Below are 24,607 nucleotides of genomic sequence, written 5' to 3' on the forward strand. Positions count from 1 at the left end.
GCATTAATGCGAACCATCAGCTTTCACACTTTTTGCTCATTCACTTTCTCAACCAAACCATCATTGACAACAAAGGCCGCCCACTCCCTGCTTCATCATGAACATTGGTTCATCCATCATTGAAGTGTGTCACCCAGTTTCTCAGCATTCCATCAGTCATATATTTTCACCATAAATTTCTAGAAGTTGAATTTCAGCTGGCTTAGCATTCTTTGCATTCAAAAGCCGCATTACAGAGGTTACTTGTTTAAAATGTGTATTGCAGTTCAAGACATGGCACCACAAAAAATTGCATATTGTGCTATAAACGCTGCAAATAAGCAGAACAGAACTCCCACGCTTGCTTTGTCCCTGCAGTAATTGTGTCTTGTTGTTGCTGAAAAAATTACTTAAACTGAAACACTGCTATGATTCATAATGGACATGGTTGCCACTGTGAGCTGTGTAAAGAGATCAGAACCTTCCTGAGTCCTGATTCTAGAAAGTCCTATGTGGAGTATAAACAAAGGGAAACAGTAAAAATAACCTTCACATCATAGCTGAGATAGTACCGAGTGATAGAAAGACCATCTTTTGGACGATGTTCCTCACACGCACACACACACACACACACACACACACACACACACAGTCTGAGGACAATATAGGTGTGTGTGTTTTTCCATTCCTAATATACACAGTTTTTCCAATGTAGAATATTGTAAATAAAGAAGTACATCAAGTCTCTCATTACAGGAATTTAATTCTTATTAACTATGATGTGTTCAAATTTTTATGCATGAGATCACTTTCCTAAAGTGAGTATAGTGTCGACTGCTGAGCTGTTAGGGTTCAGAGCATGATATGCAAGAACCACCAAAGGTAACAACTGCTGGAGTACTTTTGAGGCATGTTACAAGTTCAAGAAAGGGTCTTTAAATCACAAAAAGAATTAAAAGTATATTTGGTCCATTTATCTGCATTCTGCAAAGAGAAAAGTTGAATTAGGATGATTCAGTTGTAACCTTACATAAATGAATTTAAAAATGCAATAATAGGTAAGGGAAACACAGTTTAAAGTCACAGCTTGTTGTTGAGATTAGAACAAAGCACTCTGCAAGAAACAGCAGCTAATGAACCTTCCTTATATAAATGCAATTAGGGTTCATAATCAAAGTCTTCTGCTGGGTACTAGAACTTACAACTCGTGATGTCAACATTTTTTTGTGATCTGTGTGCATCAGTGCTCAGTCATATGTGAAGTGTTCAACAGTGCTATGAAAAGGATAGATTTCTACAAGACTCACATGTTTAGCGGTCTTTTTGTTGTGTCTGCCTGCAACTCAACCTCTTTTCTGTTTTTGTGAGTAGCATCTATCCTTTTCATACTATTGTCATTATTCCATCATGGATGTTCCATTGCGTGATATGCAAAGTGTTTGTGTTAATAAAGACCAAAAATTTAAATACAATATTTTGTCATAGAACTGAAGATATTGTTTTATTGTTTTGTTGTCAGTATCATAAAATGTTTCTTTTGATATTTATTTCTAGGCTCTAGATTTCCTGTTAAGTGGACTGCACCAGAAGCTATAATCTATGGAAAGTTCTCTATTAAATCTGATGTATGGTCATATGGGATTCTTCTGATGGAACTTTTCACATACGGCCAGGTGCCTTATCCAGGTAATTTGAAAGTGTTTTTAAGACCATTCTGTTAAAATTAAACGATATTTGGCTGAATTTTGTCTTAGTTATAGAAATGAGGTATGAGAAGTGAAGTAATAAAACAGCAAACGTAACTAGTTTTTCTTAAACAGATTTCATAAATATTATTTTAAACCTTTCTCTGGTAAGAATCTATATAGTTATAATAATTGTATTATGCATATATGCAGACTCAAGCAGTAAATGAAAATTTGTACCAATGCTGGGATTTAAACCTGGGTCCCCTGCTCACTAGGTGGCTTCATTAGCCATTATGCCGCCCTAGCATGGGGGATTTGCACAACTGCATGGACTACCCTAGCATGTCTCCGTCCTCAATCTAAATTCCCATTCACACCTCAGCCCACTTTGTATTTCCCCTAAACTCAAACAGCATTGCAGAAGCTCTCCAGCTGTGTTGGAGACCCGGCTTCAGAGGAAGAGGATATAGCAGAAGTTCCGAAGCTCAAACCAACAGTAGGCCTACATGTCCACAGTGAAAGTACCCTGATACCAAGTAAGCCTAATCGTAAAAATGGTGCAGATTTAAGAAAGACTAAACCACTCACAATTTTCTATCAGAACATTGGCCTAAGAGGACTTAAAAAAAATTCACTAGACCAGCTACTAATAAACATAAATGATATTGAAAGAAAAAAGCAACCAGATATACTATGCTTCACTGAACATCATATCACTCGTGATATTCAGATGTTGCGCTTAGACAGATTCAGTTTAGCATCTCAATCTTGCAGATCCAACATGGAGAGGGGCAGAACAGTGATTTATGTTAGAAATAATGTAGTATTTAGAACTCTTGATGTAAGCAAATTTTGTATTGAGCAGCACTTTGAAGTGTGTGGTATAGAACTGGCAACAAATAGTGTATCAGTAGTCATGTTATCAATTTATAGAGCACCTGAGGGAATCTTGGAATCTTTCTCAAACAGATTGAAGCAATGTTATCAAAATTGTACAGAAAAAACATTTCAGTCCTAATACTAGGCGACTTTAATGTAAATTTCCTGAATGAAAGTTATGACAGAATGGAGCTGGAGCAACTAATGAGCTGTTACAATCTAATGCAAGTAGTTGAATTTCCCACTAGGGTAACTGACCATTCCATTACTCTAATTGATAATGTGGTTGTTGATAAGTCTAGGCACAGTAGCTTGACAGTCAGTCAAGTCCTAAATGGGCTGTCAGACCATGATGCTATACTTCTGACAATCCCCAATTTAAATCTTAACAGAAAACCAAAAGCTATCTGGAAAAATGTGAGACCAATAAATAAAGAAACAATAGAGACATACAGGCGAAGCTACAGTTAGTAGACTGGTCTGAAGTATTCAACTCAGCAGGTGTCAACACAAAATTTAATGTATTTATTAATTTAACATCAGATCTTTTTGAGGAGGTGTTTCCAAATAAAAGAGTCAGAGAAAATCAGTGTAACCCTGCATTTAAGCCATGGATTATCCAGGGCATCAAAATTTTATGTAAAACAAAAAGAGAATTGTATGCCTCAGCCAGACAGTCTAACAATACTGCAGTGGTGGGGCAATATAAAGTGTACTCTAAGATATTAAGGAAGGTGATCCAGAAATGTAAAAGTATGGATCTAAAAAAGGAAATTGACAAATCAAATAACAAAATGAAAACCACATGGAAATATGTTGAAAGCGAGACAGGGAAAAGCCTATCTGCCAAAGAAGTGATTAGCTTAAGAACTGGGAGCCTTTCGGTGGATGCTCCCGAAATGGTGGCTAATATCTTTAACAATCATTTCCTAACAGTCACAAACCAAATGGGATGCCAGGGTTCTGTAAAGAAAGCTACAGAATACTTGCATAACACCTTAACTAACAAAATAGATGAGATGCATCTTCGAGAAACTACAGTGATAGAATTAGGAAAAGTAATTATGTCTTTAAAATGTAAAAATTCTGCTGGAGTTGACAACATTTCCAGCAAGTTACTGAAATACTATTGTAAAGAAATAAGTACAGTCCTCTGCCATATTAGTAATATGTCATTGGAAGAAGTTGTTTTTCCCGACAGGCTAAAATATGGGCTTATATGACCAATTTATAAAAAGGGAGAAAAGACTGAGGCTACAAACTATCGACCAATTTCATTACTCTCAGTTTTCTCCAAGGTACTAGAGAAATTGATGCATAGCAGAATGGTTGAGCATCTTAGTAAATATAACATCCTCAGCAGTAGCCAGTTTGGCTTTTGGAAAGGGGTATCAACAATGGATGCAATACATGCCTTTGTTGACAATGTTATGGAAGCCATAAATTATAAGATGATGACGGTTGGAATATTTTGTGACCTGTCAAAACTTTTGACAGTGTAAGTCACCATATTCTCTTGAGTAAAGCCAAGACCTTAGGTGTATTAACACAATTCACGTTGTCCGTCGCACTTAACATAGTGTAGACCGGGAACTGTCTGCTAGGCGTGCTCGATGTAAAACTGACTGGGCACGGCCTGTGCTGCCTGAGTTGTTGTTGTTCTGTCGGCAGAGGGCGCAGCTGAATTCTCGCGTGTCCTCAGGTGGAGAGGACTTTACTTGCGGCAACTACTGTCCGTGACGCACCGTGCCGATGTGCACCTCCTGCAATCTTTCTGGTGGCTACTGCACTCCTCCTCCTTCGGGGGGGGGGGGGGGGGGATGAAGCCACTGTGATCCACTGCATCATAAGGTGGAGCTTCGTGCAGTAGCAATGACCTCCACGTCCATTGGAATGCTGGAGTCAGTGGGGATCTGCCAACCCTCGAGCCGGAACCTTTGCATACGGTTGGAAGTGACCCACACGAAGAGGCCCCCATCATCCCACCACCGGAGCCCGGGACGGAACAGGCAACAAGCTGTTGAGCTCCGGATCCCATTCCATCTCGGGAGGGGCAAGACCCAGTGGCGGGGACGATGGGGAAGGCACGACCACAGCTGAACCAGCCTCCTGAGAAACTGGGCCTGCAAGGGGGGCCGGCTCTCGCCGGGGCGTCTCTAACGATGGCAATGCTGGTGCTGGAGCTACTGGAGGCTGCCAAGGCTGAGAACCATCGCTGTGTGGCGGAGTCACAGGGGGGAGGGGCGGTAGCGTCCCCTGAGAAAACAACACGGGTGCCGGCAATGGGGAAGCCGGCACCTGAGGGGTCGGAGGGTGGGTGCCCAAACGTGGACGTAGCTGATTTTGGTGAGGCCGCACCTCCCAGTCCCCCGCCTGCAAGGTATAGATCCGGCGGCCATTGCGGCGCAGAACCATTGCCAGTATCCAACGTGGATTGCGACCAAACCCAGGCGCCCAGACCGACATACCCGCTGGAAAGCCGGGTACCCCGTTTTGTGAAGACTGGCGAGGACCAGACCGGAGGAGGTGCAGCAGAGTCCTAGGTAGGCGCCAGTGGAGCAGCTCTACAGGGCTGCATTCTCCCATCGGTGTGGTCCGATATGCCATCAGGAAAAACGTCAACGCCTCCTCCGCAGGAAATTCATGCACATACTTTTTCATCGGCGTCTTAAATGTGTGCACCATGCGCTTGGCTTCCCCATTCAATTGTGGATGAAAAGGGGGAAGAGCAAACATGCCAAATACCAAAGTGCCTACAAAAATCCTGGAAGGTCTGCAAAATAAACTGAGGTCCATTGTCCGATACCAGGGTGACTGGCAGACCTTCAACAGAAAAGATTTTTGCGAGTGCCTGGATTGCAACTTCTGTAGTGGTTGAGGAGCAGCGAACCACATATGGGAATCGGGAATAAGCATCAGTGACAATGAGCCAAAACCCATTGAGAAACGGGCCCGCAAAATCTTTGTGAACACGTTCCCATACCTGGGTTGTAGGCGGCCATAAAGAGAACGCTGACCTGGGAGATGCCTGTTGGCTCACACACTGGGAACAAGCAGCCACCAAGTGCTCAATTTCTCTGTCAATACCGGGCCAGTACACATGTCTGCAAGCCAAGGTTTTAGTACAGGAAACACCCCAGTACCCTTCATGTAGTAACGTCAGGACCTCCCTTCGCAAACTTGCAGGAACAACCACGCGAGGAGCTGTATCATCGGTAGCCAGAAGGAGAACTCCTTCCAAGACTGAGAGGCGGTCTCGTAGAACAAAATAATTACGAAGAGGGTCCGAGGCCCGGCCTGGAGGTCGGTCCTTATGTTTTGACTATTAATAATGATTTCATTATCAGCAACTGAGTCTGAATAAAATTCATTGGAGAAACTTTGCACAAAAGAAATCACTTTCTCCATTTGCATTATAACTGTTGCAATATTGAGTTATTGTATTTTGTTATCACTGTTATTATTTATTCCAAACTGATAAATTTTGTCTCCTCGACTAACAGGAATATTTTTTTTATTATGTTTCAAATAAGTAGAAGTTTGATCAGAAAACATAACAACAGGTTAATTATAAACCTAGTACTCTGTTTCTCATAATGGAACCAAACATGCTACCATTGAGGTTTTGACACCTGAGCACAGCATCGTGCATTACATTTAACACTGACTGTGTTAGAAACCTGTAACAGAGTTCCAGTTTGGAGGAGATGAAAATTTAATGTATTCTTAAGATTTAGTCTGCATAATGTTTTCACCTACATTCAAAAACAAAAATGTTGAAAATTTGGTAATGTCTTCAGAAAGTACATTTTTGTAAACTATAACTAAACTCCATATATTTTCTTAAAGAGCTGTTGCAGTGGTTAGCACATTAGAATCACATTGAGGACAACAATAGTTCAAATCTGCATTCAGCCATGAAGATTTATATTTTCGATGATTTGCCTAAATCACTTAAGGAAAATTCGGGGATGGTTCCTCTGGAAGAGGCATGGCTAATTTCCTTCCCCCTCCTTTCATAATCTGAGCTTGTGCTCTGTTCCTGGTGAGCTCGATGTCGAGGCGATGTTAAACCCTTTTCTTCTGTTCTTTTTTTATCCTAAAACTTAATTGCTGTAAATAAAATATTAGAAAGCAAAGGATAGCTCTTTCAAAAATGCTTTGTACGTCAAATAGTTTGGGAGGTTGAGTGAATTGAATGAAATGTAAGATTATGTTTGTATTCTCTGTGGGACTTGGTGACAGTGCTCCATGCCTCCATGTGTTCCTGCCAAACTGTCAATCCTAAAGTAATTTTGAACAGGCCAAAGGGTATGACAGAAATAGACATACAAGTGTTTTCTCTACATTTCAGCTGTGAACAGGAAGGGGAAAAAAGAGGCTGGAGGTGCCAGAAACATGGTTTATTGGTACCCTCATCTATAGTTTGAATGTCGAAATTAATGTACAATTGGTATTTTCACTTCACCATGAATTTCTTGACTTTTATCCCTTCAGAATTGTCCTAGTGGTTGGTGTTGATATTTTTTTAATTCCAACATTTTAATCTCGTCCAAGTTGTACACTAAATCTATCTAGCCTCTCCCCTGCTTACCAATTACTTTATTGGTGCTTCCATACTGCCAGCCAATCAGATTAACAATAATTCTTCATTGCATACAGCTAAGTGGAATTTTTTAAAAAAATACTTGTGTTACTGAATTAGACACTGCATAATTTGATTAATTGTATGTGTAATCCATTACTGCATGTATCTGTAAATGCCTTTATTGGAAGTAGCAGAACAGCTTCCATTGTCATTACTGGACTTCACCACCATTAGTCATAGTGTTGTCTGAGGCAGCGTTACCACACAATAAAGGAAGTGTTATCACACAGTGATCTCTTTTTCTTGTCATTTTAGGTGTGTATGGGTATGAATCAGTGTCTTGAACAAGTGCATTTATGTTTCAAGAATTGTTGACCATTCCTGTTGTATGGTCCTTTTTTTGTGGGCCCGACAGCACAAAATATGTCTTGTACTGATATGATTATGAGAATGATATTGTCACGTAGAAGGAGGTGTAATTAGATGAATGACGAACACTAACTTCACTTAACGAAGGTTTATTAAGCACTTGCACATACAAGAGCGTGGAGCGAACTGCCTCTGGCCAGAACACATACGGTATATATACAGTTACAGAACATTCCAGTACAATGATTCCTGACATTTGTGGATACTTCTAGAATGTACTCGAACCTAGTATAGAAATTAAATTTTTATAGTTCAGGTGAGTTTTGAACTCACGACCCTCCATGCAACAGTCCAGCATCATAACCACCACATCACAATGACCACGCCACTCAGCCTCCTCTGCGACATTGTTCCCTCCTTAAGAGAACAGCATCTCGGTGTTATGTCCTCCTAGTCCGGGAACGAGTCATTGCTCCTGCATACTCCGACTCCCGAGGACTGATGTTCGCCCTGGCGGTGCTCTTGTTAGAACTTCCTTTGCCGCTACACTCTTTGTCACCTTTCCGCTTGTTGCCTGTCGCAGGAGCTTCAAATTTATGCTGGGTTGCAGGATCCTTACAGGGCTTCATTCGAAAGATGTGGACCGTATCTCTGATCTTTCGTCATCTTGTGTCTGGGATCGAAATCTTCAACTTCATAAGTAACATCAGACAATTGTTTTACAACCTTATAAGGTCCAAAATAGCACCTGAGGAGCTTCTCAGAGAAACCAACCTTCCGAACAGGAGTGAAGATCCAGACGAGGTCACCAGGCTGGTAGACAACAGTGCGGTGGCTCGCGTCATTCCTTTGGCGATCATCTTCTTGAGCCTGCAGTGGGCAGAGTCGAGCTAACTGCCGCGCTTCCTCAACTCTGGTTAACACGTGGCCGATGTAGTTGTCGTCCACGTCATCAGGATGTAACAGAAACACAGTATCCATTGTCGTAGTCGCCTCATGTCCATGCACCAGGAAAAATGGCGTAAATCCTGTGGTGTCTTGTTTGGCGGTGTTGTAGGCAAATGTCATGAAAGGTAGCACCTCATCCCAGTTGCTCTGCTCAACATTGACAAACATTGATAGCATGTCAGCCAAGGTCTTATTAAGGTGTTCAGTAAGCCCATTAGTTTGCAGATGGTAGGCTGTGGTCATGTTATGAGTGATATTGCACCGACGGTTTATCTTTGTCGCAAGATTCGATTGAAAAACTTTCCCTCAATCCATAATAAACATCCTTGGGGCACTGTGTTTTAATACAATGTCTTCCACGATGAATATGGCTACCTCAAATGCTTTGGCTGTTTTCACGGCTTTTGTAATGGCATAGCGTGTCAGATAATCAGTGCAAACAGTAATCCATCTATTGCCACTAGTAGACATTGGAAACTGTCCGAGGAGGTCAATCCCAATACGCTGGAAAGGCGTTTTGGCTTGTAGATTTGGTATGAGTTGGCCAGGTGGTTTCTGAGGAACTGCCTTTCTCCTCTGGCACTCTCGACAGTGCGACACACAGTGATGGACACTCCTAAATAAACCTGGCCAGAAAATTCTCTTGCGGATCCTATCGTATGTCTTAATAAATCCTAAATGTTTGGCCTCAGGTGTGTCATGAAATTTCTGTAGAACATTTATTTTATTTACACGTCAAGTTCCATAGGACCAAATTGAGGAGCAAATCTCCAAGGTCATGGAATGTGTCAGTATATGAAACTACAACATAAAAGTAATAACAGATAAAAATAAATGTTATGAACATGAAAAAAGTCAGTCCATAAGTTTAAGTAAATGCAATCAAGAATACAATAAGAATCAGCTTAATTTTTCAAGGAACTCCTCAACAGAATAGAAGGAGTGACCCATGAAAAAACTCTTCAGTTTCAATTTGAAAGCGTGTGGATTACGCTAAGATTTTTTAATTAGACTGGTAGCATCTGAGCGCATGTGTTTAGGAATCACTGGTAGCCACCTCTTGCCAAATGGATCAAAGTTTTTCTTGCAAAGTAATCCATTAACAACCTTAAATTGTCCTTTCACATCCTCTGACCAATTTAAGGCAAGCATAATTTGAGATATCTTGGCATCCTTCTCCTGCTCAGCAGAGAGATCCTGAAGTGCAGCGAGACAGTCACTATCTTCATCAAAGTCTCGATAGTCTTGCACAGGGTTTCTTGAGAGACAGTCAGCATGGTGTTTTCTTCCACTTTTGTACACTATGGCAATGTCATACTCTTGAAGACGTAGTGCCCACCTGGCGAGTCGTCCTGTTGGATCCTTAAGACCCATCAACCAACAAAGTGAATGATTGTCTGTAACAATTGTGAATGGCCTTCCATCGAGATACCATCGAAATTTGCACATGGCCAAGATCACAGCAAGACATTCTCTTTCGTAGTTGAGTAGTTTCTCTTGGCTTTTGTAAGTGTCCTAGAAGCATAGGCTATAACCATCTATTTTCCATCCAAAATTTGCACTAGAACAGCACTGATCCTGTACCCACTGGCATCTGTGCGTAGTTTTGTAGGTGCTCTCTCATCATACAGACCAAGTACAGGGTCAGTCTTCAGAGCTTTTCGCAGCACATTGAAAGAATTTTGTTGAGCACCACCCCAGATAAATTTGGCATCAGCTTTTAACAACTCTTGGCGTGGCTTGGCTTTCATACAAGTCTTTGATAAAATGACGGTAATAAGAACATAATCTGAGGAAGTGTCTCACATCTCTAATACTTTTAGGAAGAGGAAATTCCATTATAGATCTCACTTTTTCTGGGTCTGGCTGCACACCTTCATTCGACACAAGGCCTCCAAGTATTTTGATTTCTTTTGACCAAAGAGAGACTTTCTGGGATTAAGTTTCAGTCCGCCTTGTTGGAGACACTTAAGAACGGCCCTCAGTCTTTTTACGTGTTCATCAAATATCTCTGAGAACACTGTAATGTCATCTAAATAACAGGTGCCTTCGAAGATTATCCATCATTCATTCAAAAGTTGTTGGTGAAGTTACACAAACCAAACGGCATTGCCTTAAATTCATACAGGCCCTCAGGGGTGATGAATGCAGTTCTCTCACGATCAGCCTCATCTACTTCGATTTGCCAGTATCCGGAGTACATGTCCATGGTTGAGAAAAACTTAGCTCCCTTCAGAAAATCTAGTGTATAGCCAATTCGTGGAAGAGGGCAAATGCCCTTTTTAGTTATCTTATTAAGCTTCCTGTAATCAACACAAAAGCGCCAACTGCCATCCTTCTTCCTGATGAGGACCACTGCTGATGACCATGGGTTCTGTGAAGGCTGAATGAAGTCATTCTTCTTCATTTTCTCTACCTCAATGTGAATTGTTTGACATTCCTTTGTTGACACACAGTATGTTCTCTGGCTTGTTGGTTGATGGTCTCCCGTGCTAATCCGGTGCTTCACAATCGATTTGTCTAATTTGCTTTTCACCAGTGGATTGAAGCATTCAGAGAACTCTTGAAGAATGGTAAGTAGCTTCTTCTGTTGTTCCTTAATGAGATTTGGTCGAGCTAGAAGATCTTGTCTTGTAGTGGTAGCGCTAATTCTGCCCACAGACTCAGCATGCAGCATGGGAGGTTTCTATGACGCTCAGCTGTTCTGCAATTAACAGCTCAGCATTTGCTATGCACATGCATCTTGGAAGGATCTGCGGTTCTCGGTGACAGTTAACTACCCACAGTTCACCGAATCCATTCTTAAATGAGATGGCAGAGGCTGGGATGACCATGTTATTCTTTAGTGGTCTGCTTCTCTTACATTCCAATTCAAGATCCATGGGTTGATGTGTGGGATGACACATGACAGTTACCTTTCTAGTGCTGACTGCAGGAATGATCACTTCTTCCAGCACACATGGTCTCCACACACTCGGATGCGCATCCTCCTGTCCACAGTATCTCATCTCGTTGAGCATAATCTTCGAGTGACCGCAATCTATAATTGCCTGAGAAACTTTCAAAAAGTCCCATCCGAGATTGATGTCATGACTACACTCTTGTAAGACGATGAATTCTGAGGGCTTTGTATGGCCACTTACACCCACATGAATGACATATCTTCCTGTAGGTTTTACATATTTCCCATTAGCCACCTACAGCAGAGATGTTTTGTTGTTGACGAGTATGGTTTTCTGCAATTGGCGATGGTACTTCCCTGAAATAACTGAATATGATGCTCTAGGGTCCGCAAGAGCTTGGGCTGGTCGGCGACCCATGAGGATATCGACGTAGTTTCCCATCATTTTTGTAGCGATCAACGGCAGAGGATTTTTCTTTTTGGCAGCGTCACCTCCAACGAAGGTCGCACCCTTTAGTTTTCCAGGTTGCAGCAGCTAAGTGATTGACTGGAGCTTCTAAACGGCGATGGAGACCTTGATCGGCGTGTTGGGGAGCGATCATGACCTACGTCATCCTGCACCCACATCTTCTTGTTCATTTTCATCACCCTAGAGTTGGCGTCGGCTAAGATCAGTCTGCTGTCCTCTGACGCAGGTGTCATCAAATATCCGCTGCCTTTCTCAACAATAGCGCACCACATGTTCCGGTCATCTGCAGTGGAAACATACTGGTTGGGTATCCTGGGTCCTCCAGACATCAGTCTTCCTTTGGGCCCAAACAGATTCCTCATGCGGCATTGTAGGAACGTAACTTCGCCTGGGTGTCAACTTTTTCACCGTTTTAAAGGGAAATGAAGGAAGAGAGATTGGGTTCAATGTCTCCTCCACTTCCTCCCGTATGACCTCTTGAAGTGTCTCGGTTTTTTGCTCACCGTGCAATCAAAGTGCCTTCTGAACTTCCTGTCTCACTATCTGACGAAGAACACTTGTGAAATCTGTTTCTTCCTTTACCACAGACATCGATATGATGTTTGGAAGCCATTCAAACTTCTTGCATGTAATTCTTTTTTGATGCATTGTCTCGATATACTGGCACCATTTTTTGAAGTCGTCTGCTGTTGAAACCTCCTTCAGGAGTAGGGCTTGATACATGTCCTCAGCAACACCCTTCATCAGATGTGCAACCTTATCTTCTTTCTTCATTCTAGGATCCACTATTTTACACAGCTTCAAAACATTTTGAATGTAGGATGCTGCTGTAGTTTATGCTGGACGCTGTGCTCTGCACTTTAATTTATCTTCAGCTTTGCACTTGTCGTCATGTGTCACTGAAATACTTGTGCAGTTCCACCTGGAATACTTCCCAGCTTGTGGACTTCTCCTCATTGTTCTCATACCATTGCTTCACAGTGCCCTCCGAGTACAAAAATACATTAACCAAACACACGGTGTCATCCCATTTGTTAAATTTGGCTATACGCTCATATACAATCAGCCACTAGTTTGGATCTTGGCCATCATCACCAGAGAACCCGGATGGATGTCTCATGTGGTGGCACACAGTTGCTGTCATCGTAACGTCCTCTTCTTCTTCTGTCTCCGATAGATTGCGATCTGTTGAATATGGCTCGAACTGGGGTTCTTCACCACGTAAACTGCGTCTGTCGTGGCCTAATGGGAGCCACTGTGTCGTCAATTATGTGTGCTATCACAAGTTCCAATATCCAGCGTCTCGACCACAATCATGTCATGTAGAAGAAGGTGTAATCAGATGAATTATGAACACTAATGTCACTTAACAAAAAATTATTCAGCACTTGCACATACAAGAGCGCGGAGCGAACTGCCGCTGGCCAGAACACATACGGTATATGTACAGTTAAAGAACATTCCAGTACAATGATTCTTGACATTTGTGGATACTTCAGGAATGTACTCGAACCGAATATAGAAATTAAAATTTTATAGTTCAGGTGAGTTTTGAAGTCACGACCCTCCATGCAACAGTCCAGCATCACTACCACCACACCACGGTGACCACACCACTCAGCCTCCTCTGCGACAATATACCAGTTACACTGCTCTTTATATGCTGCCTTTTGTTGGAATTTTTATTTGATGTTACTTGGATGTTAGTTGTAGACATACTGTTATATCAGATTAGTTAGTTTTTTATTTTTTCCTTTTGACAGCTTGGATGACAGTGGATCAGTGATGTTACTTGTTTACCATAACCACTAGAAGTAGGTGATGTGTGGAAATTTGGTTATGTTTTGATTATTTTCTTAGATTTGGTTCTGATCACATTTTTATCTGTATTTTCATCTGGTTTGTGTTGAGATTATTATGTTTTATTTTCATTTTTTATGTAATAATTCTGTTACATTTACATCTTCCGATGTTCTTTGGTGTTTTTGCTGTTACTATGGCTGTGTGTGTTACTTAGTGTCTCTAGTTTGTTTATGCTACTCATTTTCCCACTTTAGAATATTAATATTGTTATCAGTATATTTTTTGTGATTGAGATCGGTTAGTTCGTAAGTAAATTTAGAGAGTTATTGTGAGCATGTGAATATATCTATATTCCTTCAAGGATGTCCATGATTGCTCCTTTCTGCATAATATGGAAGATTTCCAGTGCTTTGTTTATGAATTTTTGTGTTGTGTTTTTCAGTTTGTTAATGTTGAAAGAATGTAGATGGTTGTTTTCACTGTTTCTGGTGTGCTGTTTGAATCTAATTTTGAAGGACAAACCAGCAGTACTTCAATGTTAGATACAAAGAGCACATCAGAGACAGTGAAAACTGCCCAGCCACATTCTTTCAGTATCTGCTACCAGAGAAACACAATGTAAAATCTATAAACAAAGCATCGGAAATCCTCCGTATTACCCAAAATGGAGCAATCATGAATATCCTTGAAGAAATAAAGATATATTCATATACACACAATAACCCTCTGAATTTATTGAATGAACAAATTGATCTCAAGCACAAAAACTATATTGAAAACTTTATTGATGATGCTGTAAAGCAGGAAAACAGGTAAAATAAAGGAACCAGATACACTAAGTAACACACATTCATAGCAACGACATAAACACCGTAGAACAAAGATATAACACCAAGAACACATGATAACCCATAACCACAACAGAATTATTGTATAAGAAATAAAACATAATAATCCTAATGGAAGCCATACAAAATTTCAGGTAATAGACATAATCAGAACCAAACCTAAGAAAATAATCAAAACATAACCGAATTTTCACACATGACCTACTTATAATGATCACTATGTAAACGTATAATGTCACTGTCATCCAAGCTGTCAGGAGGGAAAATAACACAGAAAGTGACCAATCTATATCTAAAAATCAGATATATCAGTACATCTATGACAAACATCCAAATAATGTCTAAATACAAATTCCAAGACAGCATATAGCAGCATTATATTACACATAACATAAAAACGCAAATCAAATGTATAATACTGTTACAATCATAGTTACAATTTATAATATCAAGACTATCACCTATTACTGATGATGGCAATGTGCCGAAATAAGCTCATTGTGATTTCCGTAAGAAAACTCGTGTAAAGAGCAGTGTAACTGGTGTATCATTATTTTAATCATGTTACTACAAGAAAATGTTTTGCGTGAGTGTTTAACGGGTATATGAACCCTTCTTTGTGTTGTGATATTGACAATTGTTTTGGCCACTGATGTAAGTCGCCTTTCAGGGTCATCTAGTTACCAGTTAACCAGTCCTACTTCAGTTATTGTGTATAAATATTCCATGGTGTGTCTTTTCTTTAATCCGGTCACTGGAGTGGGGTCTTGGGTGCTCACGTATTGATGATATTTCTTCTTGAATTTCTATTATTTGATATAGTCAAATGAGTAGCTAACTAGTTCAGTGACGGACTAGAGCTCTAGTGATGTGCGGTAGTGCCTTAGACTTCACTATCTGATTTGCCTCTCACGTCTACTTCTCAAAGGTGAGTGAGAGCCTTGCTAGAGGGACAGTTTCCTGTAAATGTAGAATTTTGCTACCTTCATTGTAGCCTAATATTGTACTATCACTGACGTAGGGTGGGTGTTTCACTTGTAGTTTTTAGGTGTGTGTTAATAAGATCATTGCCCTCTCTCAGCAATATATTCTTATATTAGTCTGCAATCACAGTTGAGTTTATAGACTCCAGGCATGTGCAGTTCGTTGACACCATCTTTCAGTTTGCCAAGCACTCCAGGTTCGTTGCTGCTTCACTAGATCAGTTTGATGCCCACTCGGTGGAGACATTATTCTGCATGGCAACTGTCATGCCACATATTGACAGACTACCTGTATCTATAGGTGTGCCCAAAGTGGTTTGCTGACATGTGTGAAAATTAAAGAACTATCAGTTTAGTAAGTCATGGTTGCAAAATACTAACACTAATTCTTTACGAAGAATGGAAAAGGTGGTAAAAGCCAACCTCAGGGAAGATAAGTTTGGATTCCAGAGACATGTAGGAACACACGAGGCAATACTCACCCTACTAATCTCAGAAGATAGGTCAAGGAGAGGGCAAATTCACATTTATAGCATTTGTAGACTTAGAGAAACATTGGTAGGAATACTCTCTTTGAAATTCTAAAGGAAGCAGGGGTAAAATTCAGGGAGTGAAAGGCTATTTACAACTTGTACAGAAATCAGACGGCTGTTATAAAAGAGTCAATGGGCACGAAAGATTAGATTAGATTTACTTTCATTCTAATTTATCTAGATTTACTTTCATTCCAATTGATCCGTAGTGAGGAGATCCTCCAGAATGTAGAATATGTCAGAAAAACAATAATACATGACAAATATTTACAACTGAAACAAATAAGCTAATGTACATTCCACAGGTCCCAAGTGGAATGATTGCCATTTTTTTGTAATGAACACGATATGAAAGAATCATTTTACGAACACTAATGCACTGAATTTAAAATAAAAAAGTTTTTTTTTTAATTATAAGGTAATAAATATGTAATAGAACTACTTTAATACTTATTTACAATGAACACATTACTGCACTGAAATAGTGCAGAAGTTAGATTGTACGTACTCACACACACACACACACACACACACACACACACACACACACACACACACACACACAATTTATTTACAATGAACACATTACAGCACTGAAATTGTGAGAAGTTATATTGTACTTATACACACCCACCCACACACACACACACACACACACACACACACACACACACACAAATCAGTTGGTTCTACTGAGAAATTCATCAATGGAGTAGAAGGAGTTAACCACCAATAAATCCTTTAGGCTTCTCTTAAACTGAATTTCATTGGTTGTTAAGCTTTTTATGGGTGCTGGCAAGTTACTGAAAATGTGTGTTCCTGAATAATGCACACCTTTTGTACAAGAGTAAGTGACTTAGAATCCGTGTGAAGATTATTCTTATTTCTAGTATTGATTCCATGAATTGAGCTGGTGGTTTGAAAAAGTGATATATTTTTAATGACAAATTTCATTAAGGAATAAATATATTGGGAAGCAGTAGTTAGTATCCCTGGTTCCCTAAACAGGATTCTGCTGTTCTTGAGTTCACACCACATATAACTCTTACTGCATGTTTTTGTACCTGGAAAACTTTAGCTTGGCTTGATGAATTACCCCAAAAAATAATCCCATATGACATCATGGAATGAAAGTAAGCATAGTATGCCAGCTTTTTCAATCGTATATCCCATATGTCTGACACAATTTGCATTGCAAATAGAGATTTGTTAATACACTTCAGTAGTTCTGTGATGTGCTCTCCACCATTACCAACATTCAACCTTTCTGAGCTGTGCAGATGGGAGCTATCCTTACAGCACTTTCTTTGCTCCTGTAACCTCCCTGGTTTAAGACTAAGGTAACTCACTGCGCCCCTACGCAAGAGGGGTAGAGAGAGAGAGAGAGAGAGAGAGAGAGAGAGAGAGAGAGAGAGAGAGATAGAGAGAGTAGACCATACCTTTCCCATTACCCCTGCCCAATACAAATCAGCTAGTTGCCTGCTGCTGTCTCATGCCCTACTCTGTAAAATCACTTGCTCAGCTGTCTGCCACCTGCCCCCTCTAGCTGCACCCCAAGCTGGTCCACAGACAGCTCCCAACTCTCCCACATACCACTAGACACTTCCCCTTATCCCTCACCCTACCTTCCGCCTCTCCCCACCCTGCATACCCATCTCATCAATCTTTTTTGGCGTATATTATTGCTGTATGTGTACAAAGATGTAAAAAATATGCTTTTTAAATGACACTTCAAATAAATTATAATTATTTATCATTGCAGGCATGCATGGTCGGGAAGTGATTGAACATGTGGAAAGAGGTTATAGAATGCCCAATCCCGATAATTATCCCATCCCTGAAGCTATCTACAGACTAATGAGACAGTGTTGGGATGCTGATCCAGAGAAAAGGCCAACATTTGAATTTTTAAATCACTATTTTGAAGACTTTACTGTGACTTCAGAGATACCTTATAGGGAAGTGGTAGACTAATAAGTTTGGTGCAAGTTGCAGAAACTACATTCACATGAACACTGTGTGTGTGTGTGTGTGTGTGTGTGTGTGTGTGTGTGTGTGTGTGTTTTGTGATGAATGAAAAGTAATCTGATTAGTGTGTGTCATAATAATAGTGGATAAAGAGTATTGTGCTCAATGTTTTATTTGCAAAGTTATTCTTCTTCAGCTCCTGAAGGAAATTAGTGTGTTACTAAAGTAGATGTTACTTGGATTACAAAGGTTGGACAGTAATTTGTAATAATATATTTTATTCAGATAACATACAGTCTACTTTTGTATACACAGGCCAATAATGTTAGGCCAAATTAATTGAAATGAGGGGAAAAAGCAATGTATATACAAGGCTCTTCCAAAGACTTGATTGATTTTGATAAATACACGTAAATTAAGCTCTATAAATGGCACAATCTGTGTGTTTCTCAAAGCTCTCTATAAATTTTCTATAAAATTTTTAAATAAATATGTGGTATGTGTCACAACCAACATTCTTTGAGAGGAATTCTTGCAGATTTAAGAGACAGCAGTTTTATTATTATAGTTCTAAAATGCTTATGAGAGCATAATTGAAGATTAAATTGTTGGCAAGTAAAATTTAATATCGTGCTCCTATTGTATTCACTTTGCATTTACTACTTGTGTGCTTAGTCAATTTAGTACTGTGCTGCATGTATGTGATATTAGTTTTTGTTGTTTGTACATTGATGTTTGTGAAATATGCTCACATTAATATATTTATTAATTGATGTGCAAAGTGACTGTGTTAGGGAAAGAAACTCTGTATGGAAATAATTAAAGTTTTGTTCTCTTTTTACATTTAAATTCATGAATTGTAGTAAGAAAGAACCTCAGGTTAATCACGTAATTGTTTTAAAAGTCATGAGCACAGATTTGATTGTTCATTAACCAGAAAACTGCTCAGAAGGAATTGACTGGTAGTATTTTTGCACTTTTCATAAAACTGTGTAAATTTGTGTGTATCAAGCACAAACAGCCACCCCCTCCCCGTTCTTCCAAGTCTTTTGTGAGAACCATAGTAAGATTGGGTTAATACTTATCGATATTTTGCCTTTTTGTACCATTCTTAATGTGTTGTCTTTGTTCGTACTTTTTGAGTCAATAATAATATCTGGTTAGTGTCTGTCAAGGCATTGTTTCACTTTCTATATATGATTTTGAAGATTTTGCAAATTAAAACTACAAAATTATAAATTTTTATGATACATATACTCACTAGCAGGCAACACCTTAATGATGTCACAGAGTGCATTAATAAGGCCACAGGATGCGAGCATGTTGCATATATTAATACGGCAATAACTGTTGTATTTTATCCATCCTCAGCAAATGTAGTTGTATATAACGAAATAATAAGTAACCAGTCACATAAAAGAAATTTAATTTCTTTACTGGTTTCAAGCAATTAGTGCCCTTCTTCAGAAGGTTATACCTATCCTATTATTTGCAAGTGTCATCAATAAGATGTATACAGCAATATGCCATGGTCATGTGGTTCATAGTGTCTGTACAAAATTAAGATAAAGAAGCGAATCAACAAGTGCAGACATCAAGCCAGAACAGGAGCTAATCAGCTAATATTACTAGGCGAGTAACTCCTGTTGTGACTCGATGTCTGTACTTGTTGTTTCACTTCTTTATCTTAATTTTGTACAGACACTATGAACCACATGCTGTTTGCATTTTATTGTTGGCACTCGCAAATACTGGGGTAGGTATAATCTTCAGAAGAAGAGCACTAAGTACCAGAATATGGTCAAGAAATTAAATTTCTTTTATGCAACTGGTTGCGTATTATTTCATTATCTAGTGATAACTGATTGTTCAGTTTTGCAGTGTAATCAATTGCAGTGAGTGTACTGATTTTGTTCACTGTTATTCTATTCTATTAATAAATTATGTTTTTGGAGATTTTTCACATCAAAACTTTTTATTTATAGCTATATTGAACTTGCCGTTCTTGTTATGTTATTTATAAAAAACCAATTTTTTACTCTTAAGTTTCTTCACTAAAGTTCCTTTGGTGTGTTGTCAACTCAAAATGTCAAAATGATCTCCTTTGCTGATTTGACAGTATACAGTTTATTACAATTATCACTGAGATACAATTTCCACCCATTTTGTAAATGATCTTGCATCTGGTACCAATTGTATTAGAACGATGAGGAGCTCCTGACATTTCTTGTACTTAATAAGCTGGAAATATATTTTGCATTTGTTGTTATCAACAAGATACTAAATTATTTTTGAAACTCAAATTCTGACATGTAAAACATCATGTAACAAATTATATTTGCTTACTCACTTGAATTAAGAAATGCCATATTATATGTTTGTATGAAACATTCTGTTATTTTAACTACCATTAATTATCATTGTTGTCTTGCTATGTTTTGGTTTTTCTTAAATTTTTTATGTATAAAAACGTTTTTTAAATTTCTTTTTGTTATATTCGAGTCCATCCACAGCCCTCAAGCATTGATTAAAAGTCATGGTCCTTCTGAAGTTGTGTATTATCTGATTAATATGCCTTATTCATCATTATTTGACAGTTTAACCCTAAAAGTCATTCTAAAGTGTATCTAGTAAGCGTAACACTATGAGGACATGAACAATGAAGGTTATGCCGGCCGTTGTAGCCGAGCGGTTCTAGAAGCTTCAGTCTGGAACCATGCTGCTGCTACGGTCGCAGGTTCGAATCCTGCCTCGGGCATGGATGTGTGTGATGTCCTTAGGTTAGTTAGGTTTAGGTAGTTCTAAGTTCTAGGGGACTGATGACCTCAGATGTTAAGTCCCATAGTGCTCAGAGCCATTTGAACCATTTTTTGAACAATGAAGATTATCAACTTGCATAGTAACAACCAAGGAAGCTGTCCTGGAACAGAAGATGTACGAAGACAGAAGGAGATGGCGAGCACTTGTACACCACACCCGGGAAACTGACATTGGATAACAACGATGATGAGTAACAACCAACATGGTTACACAATCATTAGTATACTGAGAGAGAGCTTTTGTCTCTCTTCTTGGTTTACTAATAACTGTGTACCTATGTTTACCATCACTTTGGATGTAGATGTTTCTCCCATTTCGTGTTCTTATATATGTCAGTTGTTATGTTTGCTAGATACACTTGAAAATAATTATTAATTTGAAATTGGCTAATAGCTGTGAATAAAGCATCTTATTCAAATAATACTGCCTCATTTGAAGCAGAGTCAATCTTTTTATGTTTGTGTGGAAGCTGCACACTTACACGCAATATACCAATACTAAAATTTGATGATGATGATGATGATGATACTCATGCTCATTAGAGAGAAAGGAGCACAGACTTGAATACATGTATCTAAAATGCTATTTAACTGTTCACTTGATAACTGCCAGCTTTCCAGGGTAACAATGAGATAAAACGTGTAGTAGAACATCAGAGATTATATTTTGAGTAACATCTTCTGTTAACTACTCATAAATTTTGGGATGTTTTCCCCATCTGTTCCATACCCAATTTTGTTTTCTTTGAACTATTTTTCATTTGTAAATGCTGATTGCGCACAGTGATACTTTGTCATGATTTATCAGGTATAATTTCTATTTCATAAAACAGTCTTGGAAAATTGATCAAAAAAAACATCAAACACCCTAAAAACATTGTTGCTGCACTTCTTCCCCCATATTTTATTGATATGGAAAGGATATTGTATTTTTTAAAGATAGGTTCCTCAAAAACTGGTACTCAGATTAAGAATTACAATATTTTCTGTGGTATTTAATCAATTTTCATATAGTGGCTTGTTAGAAAGATGTGAATTGTTGGATCATACAGTGTTATTGAATTATTCAAATGAATTAAAAGTAAAGATTAATTGGGAAAATGACATACCATAATAAAAGGTTACCAAGTTATTTGCACATTCATGTCAGAACCAGTGCTGTGATATAATGACCTTAAATCATTCACACTTACTGAGTATGTAAGAAGGTGTACAGTGTTGTAAGTTCATCAAATTTACACTGTTGAAAATCTTGAATTGGTGGAAACCTATTGGTTAATTTGAGCAGTAATTTATCACAGGCAAAATTTATATGCTCCTTAATGTTTGAAATCTCATTTGCATAGGTCTCAAGCCACTGGATGAGCATGTGGTTAAATATTTGCACAGGCTTGATGTAACTATAGTCTATGCAACAATTGTGTATTGGGGAATTGTTAATCTCATTTTTGGAGTTGAGACTCAGGCAATTACAGTAATACTTGTGTGTTAATTACAGTAATACTTGTGTGTTTAAAATATGTGCAAAATTCTCATCATTTACATTCTCAAATGCCTGAGAAAAAGAACGCTCAAAGGAACATGTTTATAAATTATACCTCTCTAATAACTTCTGTGCCTTTCAGTAAATGGAAAATACAAATGAATTCCCTGTAAATAGTTGGAAAATTGCTTTTGAATTTTGAAATACAGTGTGTAAATGTGATTAAAGACAAATAACAAGAATTTCATGAATCCATTTACAACTTAATCATTTGTTATGAACAACAAAATTGTATTTACATTTGATTTTCCCAATTCTTGTGCATCTCTTTCTCAAATGCTGAGGTTTAGATAATTATGTAAACCAGTCTGTAGAGATGATCTTTAGGTAGAGATTTTGTGGACCAGTTGTGTGCCCTTTAAGGTGGAGAGTTTTAGCTCTTCTTTGGGCAATTTTGGAATATTAGTAACATGGTACTCATTGTTAGTAACTAAACTTTATAAAAATACTTGCTTTGGTACTATTCTGAAAATTGCTTTAGTTCAAAAATATAGTCTCAGAGTGTAGCATACAAATTTATTTTTCTTGTTTATTTGGCATGTCAAGTGCACCCAGTTATTTTCAGAGTTTGTACATTACTTTACATACATGGAAATAGTCTGGTAGCATATCTACATCTACATCTACATTCATACTCTTCAATCCGCCATACGGTGCGTGGAGGAGGGTACCTCGTACCGCAACTAGCATCTTCTCTCCCTGTTCCACTCCCAAACAGAACGAGGGAAAAATGACTGCCTATATGCCTCTGTACGAGCCCTAATCCCTCTTATCTTATCTTTGTGGTCTTTCCACGAAATATAAGGTGGTGGCAGTAAAATTGTACTGCAGTCAGCCTCAAATGCTGGTTCTCAAAATTTCCTCAGTAGCAATTCATGAAAAGAATGCCTCCTTTCCTCCAGACACTCCCACCTGAGTTCCTGAAGCATTTCCGTAAACAAATCTAGCAGCCCGCCTCTGAATTGCTTCTATGTCCTCCCTCAATCTGACCTGATAGGGATCCCAAACGCTCGAGCAGTACTCAAGAATAGGTCGTATTAGTGTTTTATTAGCGGTCTCCTTTACAGATGAACCACATCTTCCCAAAATTCTACCAATGAACCGAAGACAACAATCCACCTTCCCCACAACTGCCATTACATGCTTGTCCCACTTCATATCTCTCTGCAATGTTACGCCCAAATATTTAATCGACATGACTGTGTCACTACTAATGGCGTATTCAAACATTACGGGATTCTTTTTCCTATACATCTGCATTAATTTACATTTATCTATATTTAGAGTTAGCTGCCATTCTTTACACCAATCACAAATCCTGTCCAAGTCATCTTGTATCCAGAATATTACTGAAATATCTGAAATAATCTACAGACTACACGCACATAATGAGACGCACATCACCAAGGTAACAAATCCATATGTGTTTTTAAATATTTTACTCATCACCAGAGTACGCCCAATGCACCCATCCAACATTCCATCCCAGGCAAAGTGTTGTAGCTGTGAAAACACTAGATGCACATCTTGAGTAGAGCAACAGAAATGCCCAGCCACCAATCAGGATTTAGGTTTTCCTTGGTTTTGTTTGAATTGCTTAATGGCAACGTTGGGATGATTGCTTTGTTAGGATGTGTCCAATTTTCTTGCCCAGTGTGAACTTTGCCACCATGTGTAAAGAAATCATCACAGACAGAACGTTAAACACAAGTCTTTCTTCCAACAAACAAATACTATTCTATGAAATTGAATATGTTTTGTTCACTTTGTTAATATTTCGCACATTTCGGTTTTCCAAAGTCCCATTAATCTCCGTTCTTGTCAGCTCGATTCAACTTGTTTCATTTATGATAGGGATTTTCCTCTTCTGCTGGACTACGAGAATTTCCACTTAGGAAGTAAGCTAGTATTGAGCTTTCGTTTGCAGAGTGGATGTGATGTCCAGTATGTTACTTCAAAACTTCAGTTCTGTCACAAGTCTATATCTGTTAGTAGAGAAAGTAGTTTCCAGATATTTTCTTGTAGTGCAAAGTTCCCTTGCTTACAGAGAAGTAAATTTCTTCTTTGGAAAGGATAATTTGCAATAGGAACTGTTGTGTACCACATACTGTAAGACCAGCACTCTTATCCCATGCAGTGATATGGCATTAGCAGACTGTTTGAAAATTGAAGAACTTTGTTTTAATTATTTGAAGTAGTACAGTGGTTTCATGGTTAATCATTCATACCTGATGAAGGAATGTTGTCAAAAGTTATGTTTACGGGGCCTAGGGGACTCAGTGTTTGTC

General features: G+C 38.8%; 1 protein-coding gene across 6 annotated transcripts in view; it reads left to right on the forward strand.

Moving 5' to 3' along the window:
- Positions 1-23,048, forward strand: part of LOC124788667 (tyrosine-protein kinase Src64B) — a 244,445-nt gene extending 221,397 nt beyond the window's left edge. For all 6 annotated transcript variants that reach the window (XM_047255946.1, XM_047255944.1, XM_047255948.1 and 3 more), the window contains 2 exons: positions 1,534-1,665; positions 17,752-23,048. In XM_047255946.1, the coding sequence (XP_047111902.1) occupies positions 1,534-1,665; positions 17,752-17,963 (344 nt within the window). In that variant the 3' untranslated portion in view covers positions 17,964-23,048. The remainder of the gene's footprint in view (positions 1-1,533; positions 1,666-17,751) is intronic.
- Positions 23,049-24,607: the final 1,559 nt, after the last annotated feature.

The sequence above is a fragment of the Schistocerca piceifrons genome, chromosome 3 (assembly GCF_021461385.2).
Source record: "Schistocerca piceifrons isolate TAMUIC-IGC-003096 chromosome 3, iqSchPice1.1, whole genome shotgun sequence".
Taxonomy (NCBI): Eukaryota; Metazoa; Arthropoda; class Insecta; order Orthoptera; family Acrididae; genus Schistocerca; species Schistocerca piceifrons.